Source organism: Arachis duranensis, chromosome 10, assembly GCF_000817695.3.
Source record: "Arachis duranensis cultivar V14167 chromosome 10, aradu.V14167.gnm2.J7QH, whole genome shotgun sequence".
NCBI lineage: Eukaryota > Viridiplantae > Streptophyta > Magnoliopsida > Fabales > Fabaceae > Arachis > Arachis duranensis.
The window spans coordinates 4,645,588-4,666,534 of NC_029781.3; the positions used below are offsets into that span (position 1 = coordinate 4,645,588).

The 20,947-nt window shown below is 29.2% G+C and overlaps 3 protein-coding genes and 1 long non-coding RNA gene across 4 annotated transcripts; 2 read left to right on the forward strand and 2 right to left on the reverse strand.

The window, feature by feature from the left end:
- Positions 1 to 1,175: 1,175 nt before the first annotated feature.
- Positions 1,176 to 2,137, reverse strand: LOC107468583 (pathogenesis-related protein 1-like). Its single transcript, XM_016087890.3, has one exon. The coding sequence runs from the start codon at positions 1,966 to 1,968 to the stop codon at positions 1,459 to 1,461; it is 510 nt and encodes a 169-aa protein (XP_015943376.1). The 5' UTR covers positions 1,969 to 2,137; the 3' UTR covers positions 1,176 to 1,458.
- Positions 2,138 to 3,946: 1,809 nt separating this feature from the next.
- On the forward strand, positions 3,947 to 8,149 carry LOC107468584 (uncharacterized). The gene is given in 8 exon segments (XM_052255514.1): positions 3,947 to 4,565; positions 4,668 to 5,023; positions 5,425 to 5,548; positions 5,871 to 5,994; positions 6,810 to 6,945; positions 7,216 to 7,311; positions 7,446 to 7,541; positions 8,120 to 8,149. Coding segments are annotated over 7 exon segments (645 nt in total). The 5' UTR covers positions 3,947 to 4,565; positions 4,668 to 4,984.
- Positions 8,150 to 8,906: 757 nt separating this feature from the next.
- Positions 8,907 to 10,272, forward strand: LOC127739683 (uncharacterized). Its single transcript, XR_008003996.1, has 6 exons — positions 8,907 to 8,953; positions 9,093 to 9,197; positions 9,299 to 9,385; positions 9,553 to 9,606; positions 9,727 to 9,808; positions 9,896 to 10,272. It is a non-coding gene; the product is annotated as an uncharacterized LOC127739683 (long non-coding RNA).
- A 3,286-nt stretch (positions 10,273 to 13,558) lies between these two features.
- LOC107468499 (pathogenesis-related protein 1) lies at positions 13,559 to 14,205 on the reverse strand. The gene has a single exon (XM_016087806.3). It carries the CDS (start codon positions 14,144 to 14,146, stop codon positions 13,637 to 13,639), a length of 510 nt encoding a protein of 169 aa, XP_015943292.1. The 5' UTR covers positions 14,147 to 14,205; the 3' UTR covers positions 13,559 to 13,636.
- Positions 14,206 to 20,947: the final 6,742 nt, after the last annotated feature.

Consider the following 20,947-nt stretch of genomic DNA (forward strand, 5'->3'; position numbering starts at 1 on the left):
TTTTGAATTAACAGAAACTTACGATTCTAAAAGTAAAAAACTTATTTAGTCATTTCAAAAAAATAAAAGACTAATTTAATAAGAATTAAAAATTTCGGAGACCATTTAAACATTACCCCTCTATATATATTATGTGATGTAACTGACACCTACCCATTTAAAGCTTCAAATGCTCTAAAAATATTCCACCCTACAAATTTATAAGCTTCAATTGGCTGCTAACTGTTTAATTCAATTTTCATTTCTTCTTCAATTATTTCTCTCTTCAATCTATATTTCACATTATCATAAGTTCATTAAATATCTTAAGTATTCCTTTTTCTCTAGGTATAATTTGGGAGAATATCAAATCTAATTCATATTATTATGTGTATTATTAGGTGGCTAATACTTTTTTTTCTTTCTAAACAAATTTATTTTTTTGAAATAACACTAAAACCACTCTTATTAGATGGTGAATATTTTTTTATATTTTTTTTGTTTTTAAACTAACATTAGTCATTTTTTTTGTACTGAAAGTGTTGTCCTAGCATTTCTCCTTTCTATTACTAAGCATACTCTAAATATTACTTGTTAATTACACTTAATCAGTAGGCTAGTAGTATTTTAATTTAATCCTGGGTTTTGTGGCCCAGCGCTTCCAGAGAATCGCCGCAAAATCATATAACTACCCCCTAATAGGCGATGCTTAACAAACTGCTGGAATTCTGTTTAGCGGCGGTTTGAAACCACCGTAAATCACTCCAGAAACTGCCGCTATTTCCCGTTTCCTTTATAGTGCCAGTGAATGATGAGCACAAATCTATGGTGTTGATATTGGAATTGAAATCCCATAATTGATTAGATGACTCCATGAGTTGTTGATTTCTCTTAGGCAATTGATGTCACCTAATTAAGCTCTGTAAACGATCATGATGAAACAGAACAATGACCACAAGAATATACGAATTGGAACAAAAGTCAACATGATTTTGGGCATGGCAAAAACCAAATAAAAAATGAACAAAATTGAAAGATTATGTTGGATATGATGATACTAAAGAGGGAGAGAGAATGCGCTGAAATTTTCAATTTTCATGGTGCTTGTTGTTACTTGCTTAATTAATTCATAGTCAATTTTGTTGAGTCACTTAGATCTTCAAGCGTAGCAATAGTGGATCAAAGAGGCAATGAAATTTCGCAGAAACTCAATCCATTCCCAAGTTTCGCAGTTCGCATAGAACCTAGATATTTCCCTATCCTGATGACAATAATAACAACCAATTTTATCACCTGATTTTAGTATACAACCGATAGTTTTTTAAGTGGTGGAAACTCAGGTGCAGTGGACTTCACGTGAAGTTGATACTTGAGAGCCGTTATATTCACGTGAAGTCGATTTCACCTGAGTTTTCACCTTTTTAAGTATACAACCGTTATTAACTTGAGGAAAAAATTAATAAGAGAAGATGAGCACTACTAGTAAGGCCTTTGGTGAACATAATTTCCTGGAGGATGGTAGTTACAAGTAATGAAAGTGCCTCCATTATCGCAATTCACTTTGGCACATCCAAGCCGAATAGTGTTACTCCAAACAACTTGAGTGTAGTGACGGCACTCTCCGCCAACACATGAGTTTAAATCGTAGTCATACTTGTCTTTCTCATCCGCCCACATTGCCACTGCTTCGCTGCCTGCAAGATCACCACTGCTCCATGCAATGTTCTCGCCGTAACCCTCGTCGCCGCCACCGGAGTGAATCATTTCGCAGTCCCCTTGGCGTTCCGATGCGTAGTTCTCGGCGAACGCCGCAACGTCGTCGTCCCAAGCCAAATCGGCTACACCTGCCTCTGATCTTGCTGCGTTGTGAGCATCAAGATAGTCTTGCGGTGAATCTTGAGCATAGGCGGTTATATCGGCCACAATGCCTAACCCTAAAACACAGAGGAGAGGAATAAATGAAATCTTGTGTAAGCAAGAATTAACCATTTGGATTTGATGAAAAATGCTGGAGATGTTGCCAGGTATTTATAGGAAATCTTAGCTTGCAAGTTGAAAGTGGGCATGGCTGCACTCCTTGTTGATTATCTTGCGAATCTGTACGAAAATATCTAACTGCCATATATGCAAGTTGATGTATGCTGCCTACTCTATTCGCCAACATGAGATGAAGAAAAGAAAGATGGTACTTGACACTATGAACGTTGTGGAAAACTTATTATTATTAGCGCACGTTACACCAATTAGATACTCTTCTTGTGCTCATAAAGTTGAGCTTCACTTGTACAATGGGTACCATACTTCCAAACATTTTATAAAAAAAATTAGTAGATCTATATCAAAAACTATAACTCCTACTTTTTTTATGTACGTGTTTTGTTAGGTAGACAATAATTTTTGTGAACAATGAGCTCTAAAATTAATTCAATAAATTAAAAAAAATACTCCATTTCTAAATTATCTTCTAAATTCTAGCATTACGATAACCATCTGCACACCTAATGAATTGAATATCCGACATATTCATTATTTACATTGTTTAGTATTTTGATTGTTTACCTATACTTTTCTTTTTTTATTTATTCTATTTTTCTTTTTTCTTTTTTAATTTAAAATGTTTAGACATTTTCTCCCACAAAATGTATTGGAAAAAAGTATTCAAACACTCATGCCAGGTTGAAAAAAATTTATGTGCAACTTAGAAAAAGTAGATCTTATTTCTTTGGTTACTGGGATAAAATTGAGAGTAAATTTTATCTTCAGTTATGAATAATATAAGATAATCTTGAGTTATAACGTAAATTTTGACAGTTCTTTCAAGTTATGTATCTCAAACTACAGTGGAGTTATAATATATATCCAGAACATGTACTTATTAGCTCACTTTACTTTAAGTGAAGATATTGCTCAACCTTATTGTCACGCATTTTCTCACACTTCCTTTGAACGTGGTTCCTATACATAATATCAGAGACCTGTTAAATATACAAGTAGTGTAGCACTATGGAATTTAATTTGGGAAGGTAGGCGCACCGATTACACCAATTTACGGTCACTTTAGTTTGTATGATCAATTATTCTTTGTCTCATCATATATGTGTTGGACGAGACTAACCAATCAATGTGAGCTTAGGTGCCAAAATGCAAGCTTTCACATCCATGTGTGGTATGACAGTAACAAGTTGAAAGTGAAAGGGCACATTGCAACACTCTCAAATTCATCAATGCCACTCTCTCCACTTTTCTCACCACTCTTAGCTTGTCGTTTTCTGCATTTCACTTGTGCATTTTATTTTTGTTTTTATTTTCTAAAGATAAGATGTTTTTATAAATTTGAAGAAAAACATTACCATAAAAGATCAATCAATCTCGCTACGTAACTAATAGAAATTCTACAAACTTTTACCAACTCTTGTTTGTAGTTGTATTTAATAAAAATATTTTTGTAATTATGTATGTCTAATAAAAATATCTTTTTTTATGATTGTATCTAATAAAAATATATTTATAAACATATCTCTTTAATACTAATTGTAATTGAAATATAATAAATAATTATTATCACTACTAGAAAATTAGTTATTACAGACGTATATTTTCGACGGATTTTATCCTACGGAAATACAGACAGAATTTCAGAAAGATTTTTTTGTCAAAAACTAAAATAAATAAATCAGCATAAATTACAGACAGAAAAGAGAATCCGTCGGTAATTTTATCGAAAAAATTCATTTTTTTGTGAAAAATAGTTACAGACGGAAAATCCGTCTGTAATTTAAAATTTTCCGTCGGAAATATTGAGTTAAACGTCCCAGTCTTATCGAGTTCCATTCACACCACACATTATCAAACGAGCTTCTCCTCTCTCCGTCAAGCGTGAACAAGCTACTTCTTCTCTACGCCGCTGACGCCGCCGCTCGCATCGCACAAGCTCCTTCGGCGCCGCTCGCATCACACCAGGTGCCGCGTCACCATCGTCGCAGAGCCCTCTCCGCCACTCTCGTCGCACGTCTGCTCCCTTCATCGCCGTCGTCGCAGTGCTCTCTCTGCCACATAGGTTATCTTTTCAACAACTTTTGTATCCAAGTATTCAAGTATCCATGTTTTATGTGACATATATTCCTAGCTAGGTTTTTCAATCTGTGATATCTTGATCTGATCTATGAATTTTCTTTTCTTTTCTTTTGTTGACATAATCTTTTCTTATTCCAACTCATAAACCACTTCAAATTTTCCTAAATCATAAAAACCTACCAAAATCTGAACTAGAATTAACCCATAGAAGGTGAAATCAGAGCCTAACAGCAATGGTGTAGGTTCTAGTAGTGGTGGTACAGGTTTATGAGTTTATATTCTAGTAGTGGTGGTGCAGCTTCTAATAGTGGTCATCATCAACATCAACATCATCATCATCAAGTAGTTGAAGAGGTTTCAATGCAAAGGGTGAAGAAGGAGGAGGTTAATGCAAAGATATCAGCATGGCAGAACTGAATTTGTGCAGAGAGTTTGGAATTGAATTATTTATTTAATTTGTTGAAATTGCTTCTTGTTGTGTTCTGTACCCCACTCAATTGGCTACGTTCCAGGTGCTTCTTACTTCCTCTTCTCGCTCCTCTTTCCATTTTTACTTTGCATTTTTTCCTTCCTTTGTTTTGTTGGATTGAGAATTTTCTATTTTCGGGAATTAGCTCCAGATTTTGAGGATGAAGAGGATGGGGAAGAAGAAGGATAGATTTTAGTTCCTGTGCCGGATTCTAGTTTCAACGAAGATGATTTGTATCCTTCTCCAATTTTTGGTTGCTAAACAATTTTTAACATAGAACTGAAAAAAATGAAAATAAAAAATTCTGTAGATGAAATAGTGAAATTATATTGATCTGCCACCCTGAATGATACCAAAATCAATCACATATGATTGTGTTTTACATTTTTTATCCATTTGATTTATTTCTGTACTTTGTTTTCAGAAATTCTATATTGAAGCTATGAAAACTGAAAAGATTAGATGACGTATGATATTTTCATCCCGTTTGATTTTATTGGTGTATGTCCCTTAATCTAGTTCTCTTTATATTTGATGAATCTATGAGTTTGAAATAAATTGGACTTTTAGATGCTTGTCTGGCCATGTTAGCATCTGGAGGTTAGTGATACTGATATGCCACTTGCCTCCATTGGCATTGTTGTTGGTTGTGAGAATTTCATGCATATGTTTTGGTTCTAATATTCTTCATTTTCTGGTTAAAAGGGATGTCACTTGATCTGGTCTTGTGGTCATATTGATGTTGATTTCATGAGAACAAAACTTTTGCTTTGATTATTTGTTTGATACTAACTCTATTTGTACCACTATCTTATTTTCTTGCAACGGTGCTGCTGATTTATTTCCACAAGAACTTGAGATGTAAGTTAAAAGTTGTGAATATTATTTCCACATTTCTGTAGATGATTGCTGCAAGTTTCTCATTTACTGAGCAATGGTTGAACAGGCAACAAGAGTTTAAGCAGCAGCAGCAACCTGTGGTAGACAGAATAGTGGCATTTGAGGGGAGAAATTTATTATCTGATGGTAATAGTTTTCTTTCTTGCTTCAATACTTCAAATCCCACCATAAGCCACAAAGAGATTTTTTTATGTATTATTTTTAAACTAAATTTAGAGGAAAAAAAGGAGAATTTAGAGTCACATGAACCTTTCAGCTCTCTTATAAAGATATTGGAAACAGAATTTGAATGTCTTCCTGGCTACATGAAGGGTCTAGCGACATGGGAGGTGAGGTTCTTTGTGTCTAACTAGATGTTCTTTACAATTTACATGGATTATTCTTCTTTAGTGTTATCACCAAACTATTAGTTTCTTATTGATTTATATCTTCTTTTATTACTTTGTAGGAAGAGATAAAGAGATAGAAAGGGAGCAAATCCGACAAGGAATTGATGAGTTTGGAATATTGTATTCTGAATTAAGTGATTCTAACCGATCTGAAAGCAGTAATGGTTCTTTTGCATTCCCTGTGTAAGTAAAACCATATGCTACCATATTTAAAAATGTATTGTATAATGTAAATTGTAAAATAAGATAGTGTCATAAAATATAAAAATGGGTAGGTTGTTTATGCAGTTTATCAATGATTCAAAAGTGAGTGATTCTCAAAGTTATTCTCTTATTTGTTTTGGAAAATTTCAGGTTAAAATTGGAAATGGATGGGAAGCCCTATAAATATGCCTAAGTCGAAAGATATTTGTTAAAAGAAGCAAAAGATCCAATTTATTCAATTTCAGTGCACATTAGTTTGTTCCCTTCAAGTTATATTATCTTTCTTGTCTCTATCATTATATTTTTGTTTTTGTCTTCTGCTGTGGATGTTATTTTGACCTGACTTTTTGTGTTTACATTTTGATGTTGTCTCAGATACTTGCAATTCCTGCTATTCCTTTAACAATGTCAGCAGGACTTCTTTTTGGGTCTGTTAATTGTGTTGTTATTGTTGTTGGAGGAACATGCTTGAGAGATTGTCTCGCTTCAGTATTGTTATGCTTGCCATCTGTTTGATGAATTTCCTGACAGAGATGGAAAAGAGCGGAATTTATTTTCTGTGTTTTCTTTTCCTAATTCACAAGATTTAAGTACTTTTTCTCTTGGATTGCTTATGAAATTGGGTATAAACTTTCTCATGTTTTGCATTTGTGATTGGTAGTATTTTTTTGGAAGTATGTTTTTTTCTTTTTTTTGGAAATATTAAGCTATTTTCTGAGTGAGGAAGAAAAACAAAAGAATTGACTTTTGACTTATGAGATTTTATTTTCTTAATATGTCGGTGGCATTCCTAGCATAAGATGGTCTGGTGTAGATGGGGAGGATAATGTTCTTGTGATGGATTTGCTTGGGCTTAGTCTTGAGGATCCCTTTGTGTATTGTGGAAGGAAGTTCTCATTGAAGACAGTATTGATGTTGGCTGATCAAATGGTGACCTTGCTTTGCTTTCACTTCTTTTATTTTATTTTTTGGTTATAAGGGTAACCACTGTGCCAGAAAATTAACTACTTACCTGTTTTATTTTTGTTCATTTTTTTCCAGATGAAACAGATGAATTGTTTTAGCACTCTTTATCTGCTATACAGTTCTGCTGAAAATTTTGTCATGTGCATCACTATTATAAATCTTGTTGTGTGTTATGTGTTCTGATGCTAAGAGCGCGTTTGGTATTGACTCTTTCTTAATTTTGTTGGGATGCAGATGACTAGAATAGAATATGTGCATTCCAAAGGTTTTCTACATAGAGATATAAAGCCTGACAACTTCCTCATGGGACTTGGTCGGAAAGCAAACCAGGTAGCTACGCGGTTATTGCTGCAACGCTGTTTCGCGTTAGTTAGGTTTTAGCAATTGAGTGGCACTTTTGTTCTTCAGCTCTTTGTTAGTGTTAAGACACCATGCATGCATAATGAAATTGTTCTACTTGTCAGGTTTACATAATTGATTTTGGGCTTGCAAAACGATATTAGGACTCTACAACCAATCGCCACATCCCTTACAGGCTTGCAATACACATCTTGGGATTGGTAAGTCTGACGTCAGAAGTTATTTAACTGCTTCATTGCAAATAAGCTGAATTAACTACTTTTTTAATTATAGGTTCTTTTTTAGTATTATGGCAAGATTCTGCTACTAGTAATATCTTTCCTCCCTGCTACTTCCATTTGTAACTACTTTAATTACTTTAAGGATCATATGGTATAAATAAAAATATGATGGTTGGTGTTACTAATTCTTCATTGGTTGAAAGCTATCCTATAAAGTATATAAAAAAAAGTAGATGCTAGTCAAAATTAAAGGCATTATATATAAAATAATTCTAAGCAAAGCAAATAGTTATCTATTAAGAGTAGATGTTTGTTAGTTAACTATATAATCATCATCAATTAAAACATCATGCTTATTTTTCTCATTTTCTGTCCGTTAAAGGGGTTAAAACATCAATATTGGCATGAATATTTTTGGTTATGGAGCTCAAGGGGTTTATATGTACTCTGGATCTAAAATTCACAACTTCCAATCCAAAATTCTTGTCCTGTTTTTGTTCTTTTTGTATTCAGCTTCATTCTTTTCTTTGTTTCAACTATATGATCCGTAAATGAAGGATGAAACTTTTGAGAGCAAGAATGTCTAAATATATGAGTGGAAATCAGAATTGAATTTTCCCTAATGAGGGTTTTCAATGTTGAGATTCTGCATATATGGAATAAATTCTGCTAAAGAAAGTGGTGGTTTGTTGTGATTTTGTTTTTGGAAGTTCGAGATTAACAAGAGTATATACTAAATTCTCAACTAGGGGACCACAGCCTCACTTAACTTGTTTCTCTATCAAAATGAACAACTATACATCACTTTTGACAGAAGAATATATTTCTATGAACTTGTATTCTTTTTTTATCATTTATGCAGCTGAGACGCAAGTGTTGCAGGATCTATCTTAGTTTCTTCCTTGTTTCTATTTCCCTTAAAATTGTATTCTACATCTATCGGTCATGAAAAGGATGAGGGGATGGCACCGTTTTCTTTTCGGTCTTCCTCTAATTTTATTGCTTACTCATCTATTTTTTGGTGGGTAATAATCACTTTTTATGGTTTAATGATATATGTAATGATATATTGATATTTACAATTTCCTTTTGCTGATTTTTGCATGCTTACAAGTCAAGATTATATTCACTACCTTCATATCATTTATCACTCTGTCTAATATTTGTTCTAACCATCAAGCAAAAGTCTATATAGAAATGGTCTAAATCCAATTCCAAATAAGATACCTAAATCCTTATCCGCATGGGAGAAAGTATCATCCTCTTTGTTATTTTGATCTTTTTAAAGCAGTGCATAGTTTTCCTGGTTGAAGTTGACATGATTTATTATTTTGTTTTATCTTCCTAGGTGTTTTGGCTGTCATTATCTACTTGTTGCCAAGTCGGCAATTGTAAGTAGAAAATTTTCTGTACTTTATTTCTCTTTCTTTAACTGTTTTCATTTTCCACTTAGAGTTCATTAATCTCTTCTTCTTTTTCTCTTGTTTTATCTTCTTTCTGTGAATTTGGTTGCGTTTGTTTCCTTTTTAGACTTGTGGATCATATTTTACTTCAGTCACGTATGTGGAGCATTGGTGTGAAGAGCACTTTAAAGGTGTGACAGTTGGAGGCCCAAATTTCTCTCATAATGAAATGGTAAGTTGTACTGAACATTTTGATGAATGGGGTGCACACACACAATAATCATGCTTGCAACTATTTTACATGTTTCTCGCTGATTGCTTTGTGCACATCAGTTGCCAGGTCATATTGAGATACTTGTCTCCGCCGTCACAAGAATTAATGAACCAGATAGCTTATATGGAATTCTTCAATCTCACAAGGTAAGTCAACATCATCTTTTGATTTTGTAGTTGCATCTCTTAGCTTGGTGAATAATATATCACCCTCAAACATTACTTAGCTTTTCTGATTCTTCCTGTAAATACTAGAACTGAGTTTCACTTTTGAGAACTCATTATAATTTGGCTTCTTCCTGAATGTGAATCAGCATTGACAGTCTTAAATCGTGATCTTGGAATTTTCTCGGCTTTCAAATTTTCAGGTTAGCCCACTCAATGATATTGATAAATAGTAAATACATACCTATTGTTTATTAGATTTTAGAATGCTGATACTCAATAATGTACATCAATTAATAAAATAATACTATTATAAATTGCAGTGTCAAAGCAACTATTAATAGGTATAAGAAATCATGTTCAGATTCATCTGGTGCTGGATCTGCTTCCGAGATTAATGCTCAGGTATATGTATAGAACATATTATTTTATATATATTCCATGATAGCCATAATTATCATTATATTAGTTAAATTACATTATATTTTGCAGTATTACCAGCAAAAAGTAGAAAAATTGTGTGCCCAAATTAGTAACCTGCAGAATAACAAATTTTGAAAGCTATTGGGAGTTTGAGACAGATATTTCAGCATTTCAATCAAAAATACAAAGATTCAATAAATTTCGGTCTAGATCCATCAAACTTGCCTCCATGAAGCAAAGAAGCAGTGTTAAGGATGATGTTGAATTGAAGAATTAGAATATGTAAATTTCGGTCTAGATTCAGCAAACTTGACTCCTACATGTCTCTTTTTATATTTCTTGATTTGGTTACAGAATTACAATGCAAACATTAATATTTTAATTTGTTTATGACTTGTTTGTTTATAGTACTTTTTTTTAGTTCGATAATACGATAAATTTGTTTATTTTTTGAAATATTATAAATATTTGAATATAAATTAGATAAAAAATTGTATTAAATTTATATATATTTTGTATGAAAACAAGTTTATTTTGTAATTAGAAAAATAAAAAAATTCTATTTTACCTTACAGACGGATTTACAGACAGATTTTCTGTCTGTAAGATGATTTTCCGAAGTTCAAATTACACACGAAAAATCTGTCGAAAAATCGGTCTATAATTACAGACGAAAAATTCGTTTGTAATTACAGACGAAAAATCTGTCTGAAAATCCGTCTGTAATTACAGACAGAAAATCCGTCTGAAAATCTGTCTGTAAATTACAGATGAAAAATCCGTCGGAAAGTTCGTCGCCTTCGAAAAATGGATGCAGAATTTACAGAAGGAAAATCCATCGGTAACTGGTAAAAATCCGTCTGTAATTTTCCGACGGAAAAAAATCCGTTAGTAAATAATTTCCGACGAGACTTTTACAGAAGGACAAAATACGTCGGTAATTTCGTCGGTAACCAAAAAAATCTGTCTATAATAAAGACTAAATCCGTCTATAAATCTATCTGTATTAATCCATTTTCTAGTTGTGTATTAATAATAAATTAACAAATAATATTTTAATATCCTATATTTTTCCAAGATCAATAATAAGTTAATAACATAGAAATAGGCATATACAATCAAGTAATTAATTGTGGTTGAATTTTCAGCAGCTATGATTCATGCTAGAAGCCGCCCAACTACTTAATTGGCTAATGCTGTATATTAATCCATTTATATAAAGAATTAGACTTTGTGCACCACATCTAGAAATCAACAAGTAGAAAAAGAACACTTGGAACTTAATTAAGGGAAATTAACTATTTAACTCTGGTTATTAAATGATATAATCTAATCCTTATTTTGACGACTTCAGTTCAAATTTGAGTCCGTCAATACTAATAATACCTCTACTTATACCATAACATATTTTTCCAATAAGTAATCAGCACCGATTTTTCAGTAAGCTTATTTTCCTCCATTGGTTTGTTTGAATTTTTTGTTGTATAGACTTTTTTTTATATATTTATCTTATGCTAATTTTTTTTAATAATAATTAAACCCTAAATCTTTCGATAAAAAAATGTTCCAATATTGTTATGATATTATTTTTTTAATTTTAAAATAATAAAAAATATAAATAGTTATATATATTCTTTCTTTGTTTAGATATATAGTTTGCGATTGCTTTTCCAATAAAATCTCACTTTTAATTACGAAACAAAATTCTAAAAATGTTTCTTTTTTTAACGCAGTTTTTTTAACGTTGTTTAATAAAGTAGATGTTTGATATCAAGGGTAGAACTAGCCTGCCAAAGACCTTAAGCCTAACCAGGAAAAAAAAATCCAAACCCAATAAAATGTTATAAGTGAGATTTGAATTAATTTTATTTAAGAAATTATTATTGATTAATGAATTATCACTTATTTATCAAATCTTTTTAATAAATATATGAAAAAATTTATATCTTATTCAATTTTAGACTTATTTAAATTTTAATTTAATTTAAATTATTTATTTATTAATTAACAGACTTGTTAATAGATTTTAGTTTAGACTAAATTTTTGAACATGTTAAATTCAGCATCTAAACAAGGTTTTAACTTTTAATAAACCTACGGCCAAGATTACACTGCAATAATACAGACTTAGCTTTTTAAAATCTGGTCTGATCTGAATCTATTTTTATTCCTCAGTTGATAAATGCATCTTTTTCTCTTCATTTTTTTATTTTATTAATATTTTTTTGCCATTGTTCAATTATTTGTTTGTGCAGTATACTTAAATGTTTATGGTCATATTATATTAGAAGTAATATTTAATTTTGGTCTCTAAAATTTTGAGCGCTCATTAAAATATATAATTTATGACTTTTGAAAATAACTAAATTAATTCATAAATCTACAAATAGTGAATAAATATTCAATTGTCTCTAGTTCAACTTTCATTAACACAATGCTAAAATAAAATACAAAATGATCAAATAAATGTGCCAAATTAATTATTTAAGATATCTATTTAATCATACTAAAATTTTAGCCATGTCATTTTAATGCTAAAGATATAATAATGCTGATATTTTAATATTCCATATTAGTACTATATTAAATGCAGTTAAATTAAGCTAAAAATAAAAGAAATTTACTATTTGTAAATTCAGAATTAATTTAATTATTTTTAAAAGTCCAAAACTATTTTAATGATCCATAGAAATCTAGAGATTAAAGTACTGGCCTATACCTCTATTGCGTATAACACCTCTCGTTTAAAAATAATATGAAATGGGTTTACGTAAACTCTAGATAATATAGATGCAAATTCCCTTAATTATTACCATTAGAAATTAATGATACTTGCTGCTTAGAAGAACTACGTTTGCTGAGTCTTTTTTTTTTTCCGTCTCTAAACTATCTTGCTAAACAAATATGCATATATATTCAGTTCATAGATCATATATATCATCGTATTCTACAAATCTATGCCATGAGAAGAAACCTATAAAAATAAGTATTTATGAGAAGCCGTGAGAAAATAGCGCGATGACTTAGAGAAAAAAAAAATTAGATGTATACTAAAATTAATTATTAAAATTAATTGTATATTAAAAATAAATTAAAATATATGTATTTATATATAATATATATAGTTAATTTTTGTCATTAATTTTAATATACAAATAGTATTTTTATAGAAAAAATATAACCTACAACTTAAAAATCAATGGTAGCTTATTTTAGTGTCTAATTAGAGGTGAATAAAATAAAATATAACAATTATTATTATTATTATTATTTCTATTTAAAAATATGCAAATATATTCAGTTGATAAATACAAAGTATACATTAAAAATAAATTAAATAATATATATATTTATACATAAATGTATATAACTAATTTTTGTAACTAATTTTGAGGTATAAATTATTTATTTTTTAAAATTTAATTTTTAATCAAATTTTTTAAAATTTATTATTATTTAATTAATTTAAATTTAAATACTCATTTTTACATATTAATTACTTAAAAAATAAAGAAAAATATTTATTTTTTATTTTTTCTCTTTCTTAAAAATTAAATAAAATACAATATTTAAAGAATATTTAATTGCATTGAAAAAATATAACCTACAACTTAAAAATCAATGGTAGTATAATTTAATGTCTAATTAGAAGTGAATAAATTAAAATAAAATATAACAAACATCATTATTATTATTATTATTAATGTTTCCTTATTTCTATTTAAAATTATATATTAAGCAGTTGCTAGCAACTGCTTAATGGAAAGTAGTGGAAACAAGCGATAATATAACATGTATGTATGCAATCAGCTAGTAAGGTTTTCGGCCAATAATATTGCCACGTGGAGCATAGTTACAACTTATAACTGTTCCTCCATTCTTACACCTCTCTTTGGCACACCCAAGATGAATCGAGCTGCGCCAAACCACCTGAGTATAGTGGCCGCAAACCTTGCCGGAGTCACAAGAATTAGAGTTGTAGTGATAGTATTGCTTCTCCGCCACCCACAAGTTCACCGCGGCGGTGCCCGTAAGATCGCCGCTACTCCCTGCAAGGTTCTCTCCATAAGGACCCCCAGAGTGCACCAAGTTACAACTTTCTTTGAGTTTGTTAGTATAGTTTTGTGCAAAAGAAGCAAGGGTTGTATTCCATGTCATTGGACCAACCCCAACTTTGGAACGGGCATTGTTGTGAGCGTTGATGTAGTCTTGGGGTGCGTTTTGTGCATAACAAACTTGTGATGATAATAATAATAATATGGTTAGGGTTATGGCAGCCATGAGAGGAAGCGTTGTTGATGAGATCTTAGTCACACCCATGTTGTGATATTATTTCAAGATCAATATATTTTCTTATAGTATACTAATATATGCATATATTATTTGTGTTCTAGGGTATATATATATATATATATATGAAGGGGTTTGATGAAAATGTTGGACTTAATATTGTGATTTATTTATAGTGATTTTCACGTGGAAACTAATGAACACTAGTAGAATTTTCAAAATGTAGTGTATACGGAGAGGACTTAGGAAAACTAACGTGAAAATTAATCAACTAATTATTTAGAAATTCTGGTACCTATCCAGCTGTTCGGTCGTTTAAACCAGTTGCAAGTTACGAACTATTTATTGTAAAAAAATTATTAACTAGTTGGTCATGGCTGCCACGTATACCTCATCATCATCATCATGAATTAACGTTTGAGTATTGAATGGAATTTGTATGTTTGACTTCAAAGGAAAAAAATGTATATGAATAACCAGTTAAGTGATTTTCCTTTTTTTTTTTTTCTTCCAAGAAGAAAGATCTTGCATCAATTTTTGTAAATGATGATCAAAATAAGTGCGATAAACTTTCACCATATGCAAGTTATTTAATTATGTCTTGTCTATAAGTGAAAAATATTATGAATTTGACATTTCTAATTGAGTAAGTAGTAATTTAGAGCCCGAAGCTCATTTTTAATATTTTTAAAAAATAAATTCAAATAAAATTAAAATTTGTATTAGAATTAATACGTAAATTAAAATAAAATTAAAGTCTTAGAAAGGCAGTATTATTTTGATTGAATTTAATTTTAATACATTAATAATATAAAATATTTTATTCTATCGTATAAGGAATTACTCAGATAATAAAGATGTTTGAAATATTTTTTTAAAATATTTTTTAGTAATTAAAATTTAACACGTATAATCAATTAAACCGTATTATTTTTATCAAAATTAGGTAAGATAAATTAATTTTACCAAAAAAATAATAAATCAAATGTTAATCTGATCTAAATTAATATTATTTTTTATAAAAAATAACTACAATATCTTTATTATAGAAAATAATTAAAATACTCTTATGATATATATTAATTTTGATAATTCTAAATTCTAACATTTTACTTTTCTGCCGTTATAGGATTAGGATTTAGATTTTTCGAAATTAACACACACACATATATAAATGAGAGTATTTTAGTCATTTTCTATAATAAGGATATTGTAGTCATTTTTTATAAAAAATAATATTAATTTAAATCGGTTCAAGATTTAATTCACTATTTTTTGTTAAATTAATTTATCTATCCTAATTTTAATAAAAATAGCACGATTTAATCAATTATATGTGTTAAATTTTAATTACTAAAAATTATCTTTAAAAAGAATATTTTAAACGTTTTTATTTGAATAACTCCCATGTTTAATAGTCACTAGCATAATTATTGATTCACATTTTTATACTGCCAAGAAAACATATGGTTATAAATTAAAAAGAAAATTATATGTATTATTTTAAGATGATGAAACTTGTATTACACGGTCTATATATGCTTTTGGATAACTTCAACATAAAAAGAAATTACAGTTATAATATTAGAATTTATAAAAAACATCATCGATTCATCGTTAACCACAAACAATAACTTCACACAAAACTAAAAACATACTATTATTCGCGTGATTTAAACCCCAATCCACCCGATTTTTCATTAAGGAATGGCTTTGGGCGGTGGCTCATGAATACTTACAGATATTTACTATACTTCGTATGCGTTGTACTTGAATGTGGAGTATAGTAAAGGGACCGATTAATTAAATTAAGTTACTGTTATCGATGTATGTTAGCATATATGCTATTTTAATTCTCGTACTGACTTAATCAAAATTTCCATGTTATTCGTAAAAATCTCCGGATGATCTTATTACTTTTCTTAAATAGCGACTTAGTATATAAGGATGACTATTCAAGTTGGAAGAAAAATACCCAAAATGATAAAATGATAAGAGTAATAGCCAAATATATAGGAACTTAGCATCCATGGTTACGGATGCAGATTATTGAAGAATGCAGAGAGTGGAAGACTTCCATAGTTGACTTGCACTAGTCAGCCGCAAATCACGGGAGTAACTAAATTAAACTAGACAATTTTATCTAGAAGTTAATATTATTTATTTTATATTTAACACTTGCTTGAATAATCCACCAAAAACAAATTGATTTTATGGCATTTGAAATGTGAAACGATATTAGACACTTTTGTTTTATTGAATTCTTACTATTCCTTAATTTTATTTTCAAAATTTTATTATATACTGTACCTATTGAATTACCTATTAGTTCAGAAGGTGTTAGTTATGCATTTATGCTATTAATTTTCACGGTAATACTAAAAAGACAAAAAAATAACCAGAATTCATCTTATTTAATATTTTTAATTATTATAATAATTAATAAATATTAAATAAGTTTTAGTTATTTTTGGTTAATATTTTTTTATTATTAAACATTTTCATAGTTTTTATCTGTTATATTTAAAATTCAATGTAATTCAACAAAAACCGAATCCTCTTAAAGATATAATTGAGTAATTTTTAACTAACCCTTTTATAAATAAGGGGTTAACTATCTTCTATGACAAGTTTTATAATTATTAAAAAAATTACAAATTAAATTAAGATAACTAATACTAATTAACTATTTTTTAGAAAACCAAACTATTCAAGCATGGTAAAATTATTGTTACAAATTATAAGTGTTTTTAAAGAAGACTAATTTTACAATTTTTTCCAAATTTTTGAACCATCCAATTTATCAAAAAAAAAAAAAAAGTTGAAAAGAAAGGTTAAAAAATTAAAAAGAAAAAACAAAATGAAAGGAGGAAAAATTCATGGAAACTCCGTGTGCGTGATTTTGTTGCAGCACTCATGTGTGCAACATCATTTTGAATAGAAATATCAAATATGAAGAAACTAAGTTGGTTATTCTCTCAAGAGACAAACCAAGAGTTGAGAAAAGAGACTTTGAATCAAGACATAACAATAGAATTGGCCAAAATTTGTAGGTCGCTGAATGCAACTAATATGATGATACCGGATAATTATAGAATTGGGTGTTTTAAAAAAATTGAAAAAAAATTAAAAACATTTATAATTTACAAAAATAATTTTTTTATAGTTGAGTGATTTGATTTTTTAAACTTAAGTTAAAGAATCGGTTAATGTTAATTATAATGACTCAAATGAATTTTTTTAATAATCATCAAATATATTATAAAAGATATCTAACCTCTTATTTATGAGAAAATTTGCTAGAAATCACTATATAATTGTGATTTAATTATAAAATTTTTTTGCAAATAATTATTAATAATAATGGGTACTAATAATGTCCTCTCTTTTGTCCTCTAGTAAATTAAATCAATGCATGCATTATTTATTTAAGTGCATCAAATGGCAACTGCAATAGTATTTATTTATTTATAAAAAATAAAATCCTTCATGATGAGGAACAAAAGCATTTTTCTTAAAAAAAAAAAATTGCGGTTCTACCTCGTTACCTTCAATTCTTCAAAGGTGCACCTCAAAAAACCTTTGAAATTGTTGGCCCATGACACCACATTTAGGCCAATAATTCTCTTATAAATACTAATTCAACAATGCTAGGAACCAACTCTATATAAGTCAAGAATCAACCAACTGATAAACCAGTGACTTTAACCAGATGTTGTTACTGATAGGCACATGGATGTTTTTTTTTCTTGTAAATTGGATGGTTTTGGATATGATTTCTATGTTTCATGTGTTACGCATTAATAAAACATAATTAACTATATGAAACTAACTAATGAATGATCAAAGCATCTGTTCTGTGATTCTCTCCTAACACTATCGTATCTTCCCTCATGTTTTGAACATGGTCAATAATAATTTAACAAACAAATTAAATTATAAATTAATAAAACTAATTATAATTAATTATATTGTTCTATTCTTGGCTGATTATTAGTTGGTTCCATATACTTTTCCATACTAATTATATACGATAACACATATAATTAATCGCCTTTAATTTTTTTCAATTAAAGAACAAAACTAAAAATGAAGATATTGAGGCTAGTAATAAATTTTGTGTGTGTAATCTCTTGTAATCTCTTATTTTGAGTGTTTAAACTTAAATGCATTTAAATTAGACTACTCATTCAATTCAATCTAAATCGAAAATCGATTAAAACCACACTAATTTAAATTTGATTAGATTCTATTTTTTATAAATAATATGAATCGAATCAAATTTCAGATCTATTTATCAAAACCGATTAAATCCAATCTAAACCGCATAATATACTATAATATCATTACTTTATTATTATATTTATAATTTAACTTATAATATATTTAATTCGTTATATTTTTATATTATCCTGTCTTATTATTATTTAATAAATAATTTATGTTTAAAATATTATTTATTTATTTATTTATTTATTTTAACTAATTTATAATTTTATTTTTATTATTAAATTATTGTTAATTTTTTAAAATATTATTAAAATTTGTTATGTTATTATTAATTATTTAAAATTTGATGTTGAGACTTGTTATATATTTTTAATTTTTTTAATTTATAAAATTATAAATTCAATTCCATCCAAATCATTTAAAATTAGATCAAATCGGATCAATTTTTTTATATTTAGTTTAAATCGCACCGCAATCGCTCCTAAACTCCTAATTTGTTAGCTCAAAATTCTCCAAAAACTATCTTGAGAGTTGAGACTCACAACGTTATACGTTTGTCTGTGAGACAGATTGCGCAGCAGCTTTTGAGCTAGTGACTGGTTGACAAGTTATACTCTGACATTTTGAAAAAGAAGTGATACAACTGATCTTTGACTTGAAGTTAAGAAGGGATTGGGATATTCGTTTTGAGCTTATCCCGAGAGAAACTAATGTCGTGGCAGATCGATTGGCAAAAATAAAATCTGGAGATAGCGGAACTGATGAGGTTCACCTTTGGCACCAGCCATCAGAGATGGTTTATCCTCTCTTATTGTTAAGAACCTAATTTTTTTCTGCTCTTTTATTTTTTCTCTTAGTTGTTCACCAAAAAAATCAGTAAAATGAAACTCGCAGATAGAATCATATGCACGCGCGCACTTGATTAAGTACATTGGGGATTGCAAGTCAAAGCTATCGCCCGTTGATATTGGTCCTTATGGTGTGAGCTATTGAGTGTTGTTGACACAGAGGAGCCGTTTATAGAGATTACTGGAGCATATGCTGTGGGTGTATGGTGGCACAAAAAAAGTACTATGACGAAAAATCCAACTCATGCGTTGGTGCCTTAGTGGGAATTGCCGTTTATACAGTACTTGCCAGCGTGGCATTTGTTAGTTAGATTAACTAAGTTAATACGCATAGCTAGATCGGTGATATATATATACTCCGACGACTCATGTAACTTACCTCTAACCTAACAAAATTTATTTACATAACACGCATATAAAATTAAAAAAATATTATGGTAAAAATATAAATGATATATATTTATAAATATTTTAATTTATGGTTCTTTAGAATACCACGTAAAGTTATATTTAAATTAATATTAATCAATTTTTATTTTTTATTAAAAAATTGATTTTTTTATTTCACCCACTGAAAAAATAAATGGAACTAACTTAAGAAATATATAAAAACAAAATAATAATATTATTCTTATACCAAATACTTTTGATATTTATGTTAAAATAATTAATTATGATTTAGAAAAATAAAGAGTTCATGTAATGATTATCACAAAATATTTTAAAATAATGTATATTATAGAAAATACATACGCCTTAAAACTTAGAATGTTTTATATAAATAAAATAAATATTTATTTATTAATATATATAATTCTTGAATATATCAATTATGGATAATAAATGTATAAATTTTAAACGATATGTATTTAAAATAAGTAAAATTTGAAATTAACCAGATTTTAATTTCACCTATAATGTATAGTTAGGATTATGGAGATACGAATATATTAACTAACTAAACGAAATGTAACACAACATCAAAGCATTGATTTTTTGAGATTGGTGTTATATTTTTTGAGTTTATTTTAAAAAAAATATTTTTTATTGTTGAGATGGTTTAATTATGGAATAAATTATCATTTGTACCCATGAAAGTTTAACACGCTGACAAATGTACCCATAAAAAAACGAAAAATAACTTTGTACCCACAAAAGATAGATTTTTATAGACAAATCTATCTAAACCCTAAAAAATTATTTAAAATTTTTAAATTGCCCTCTATTCCTCTACATGATCTTCATCCCCCACAATAGGCTCAATCCTGAACCCATTGGCTTGCTACCACCATAGCCATCAATATCATCACCACTTCCGCCGCCATTATACTCAACCCCATCTTCATCATCGTTGTCTTCAATCTCATGCACCTCAACAACATCATTATCGTCCCCCTCGTCTTCATCTATCTCCTCCCCAACAACATCATCATCGTCCCCTTCGTCTTCATCTATTTCCTCCCGAGACTCATTCTCCTCTTCATCAATTATGGAAAAAAATTCAAACTTTTAAAAAAATCAGGCACCCCACAAATCAGTAACACAAAAAATCAAAGTGAAGGAGAAAAGGATCCACAATTGAGGAACGCAGATATGAACGTGTTGGTAATATTTATTTCTCAAATAAATGTTCTAATTTTAACAGTATCTCTCTCTCTTTCTCTGAATACAATTATTTAATTAAGTTAAGCAAACGAAGCACCCATCTTTGTACAAAAGAGGGAGAGAATAAAAACAACATAGAGACAGAAGA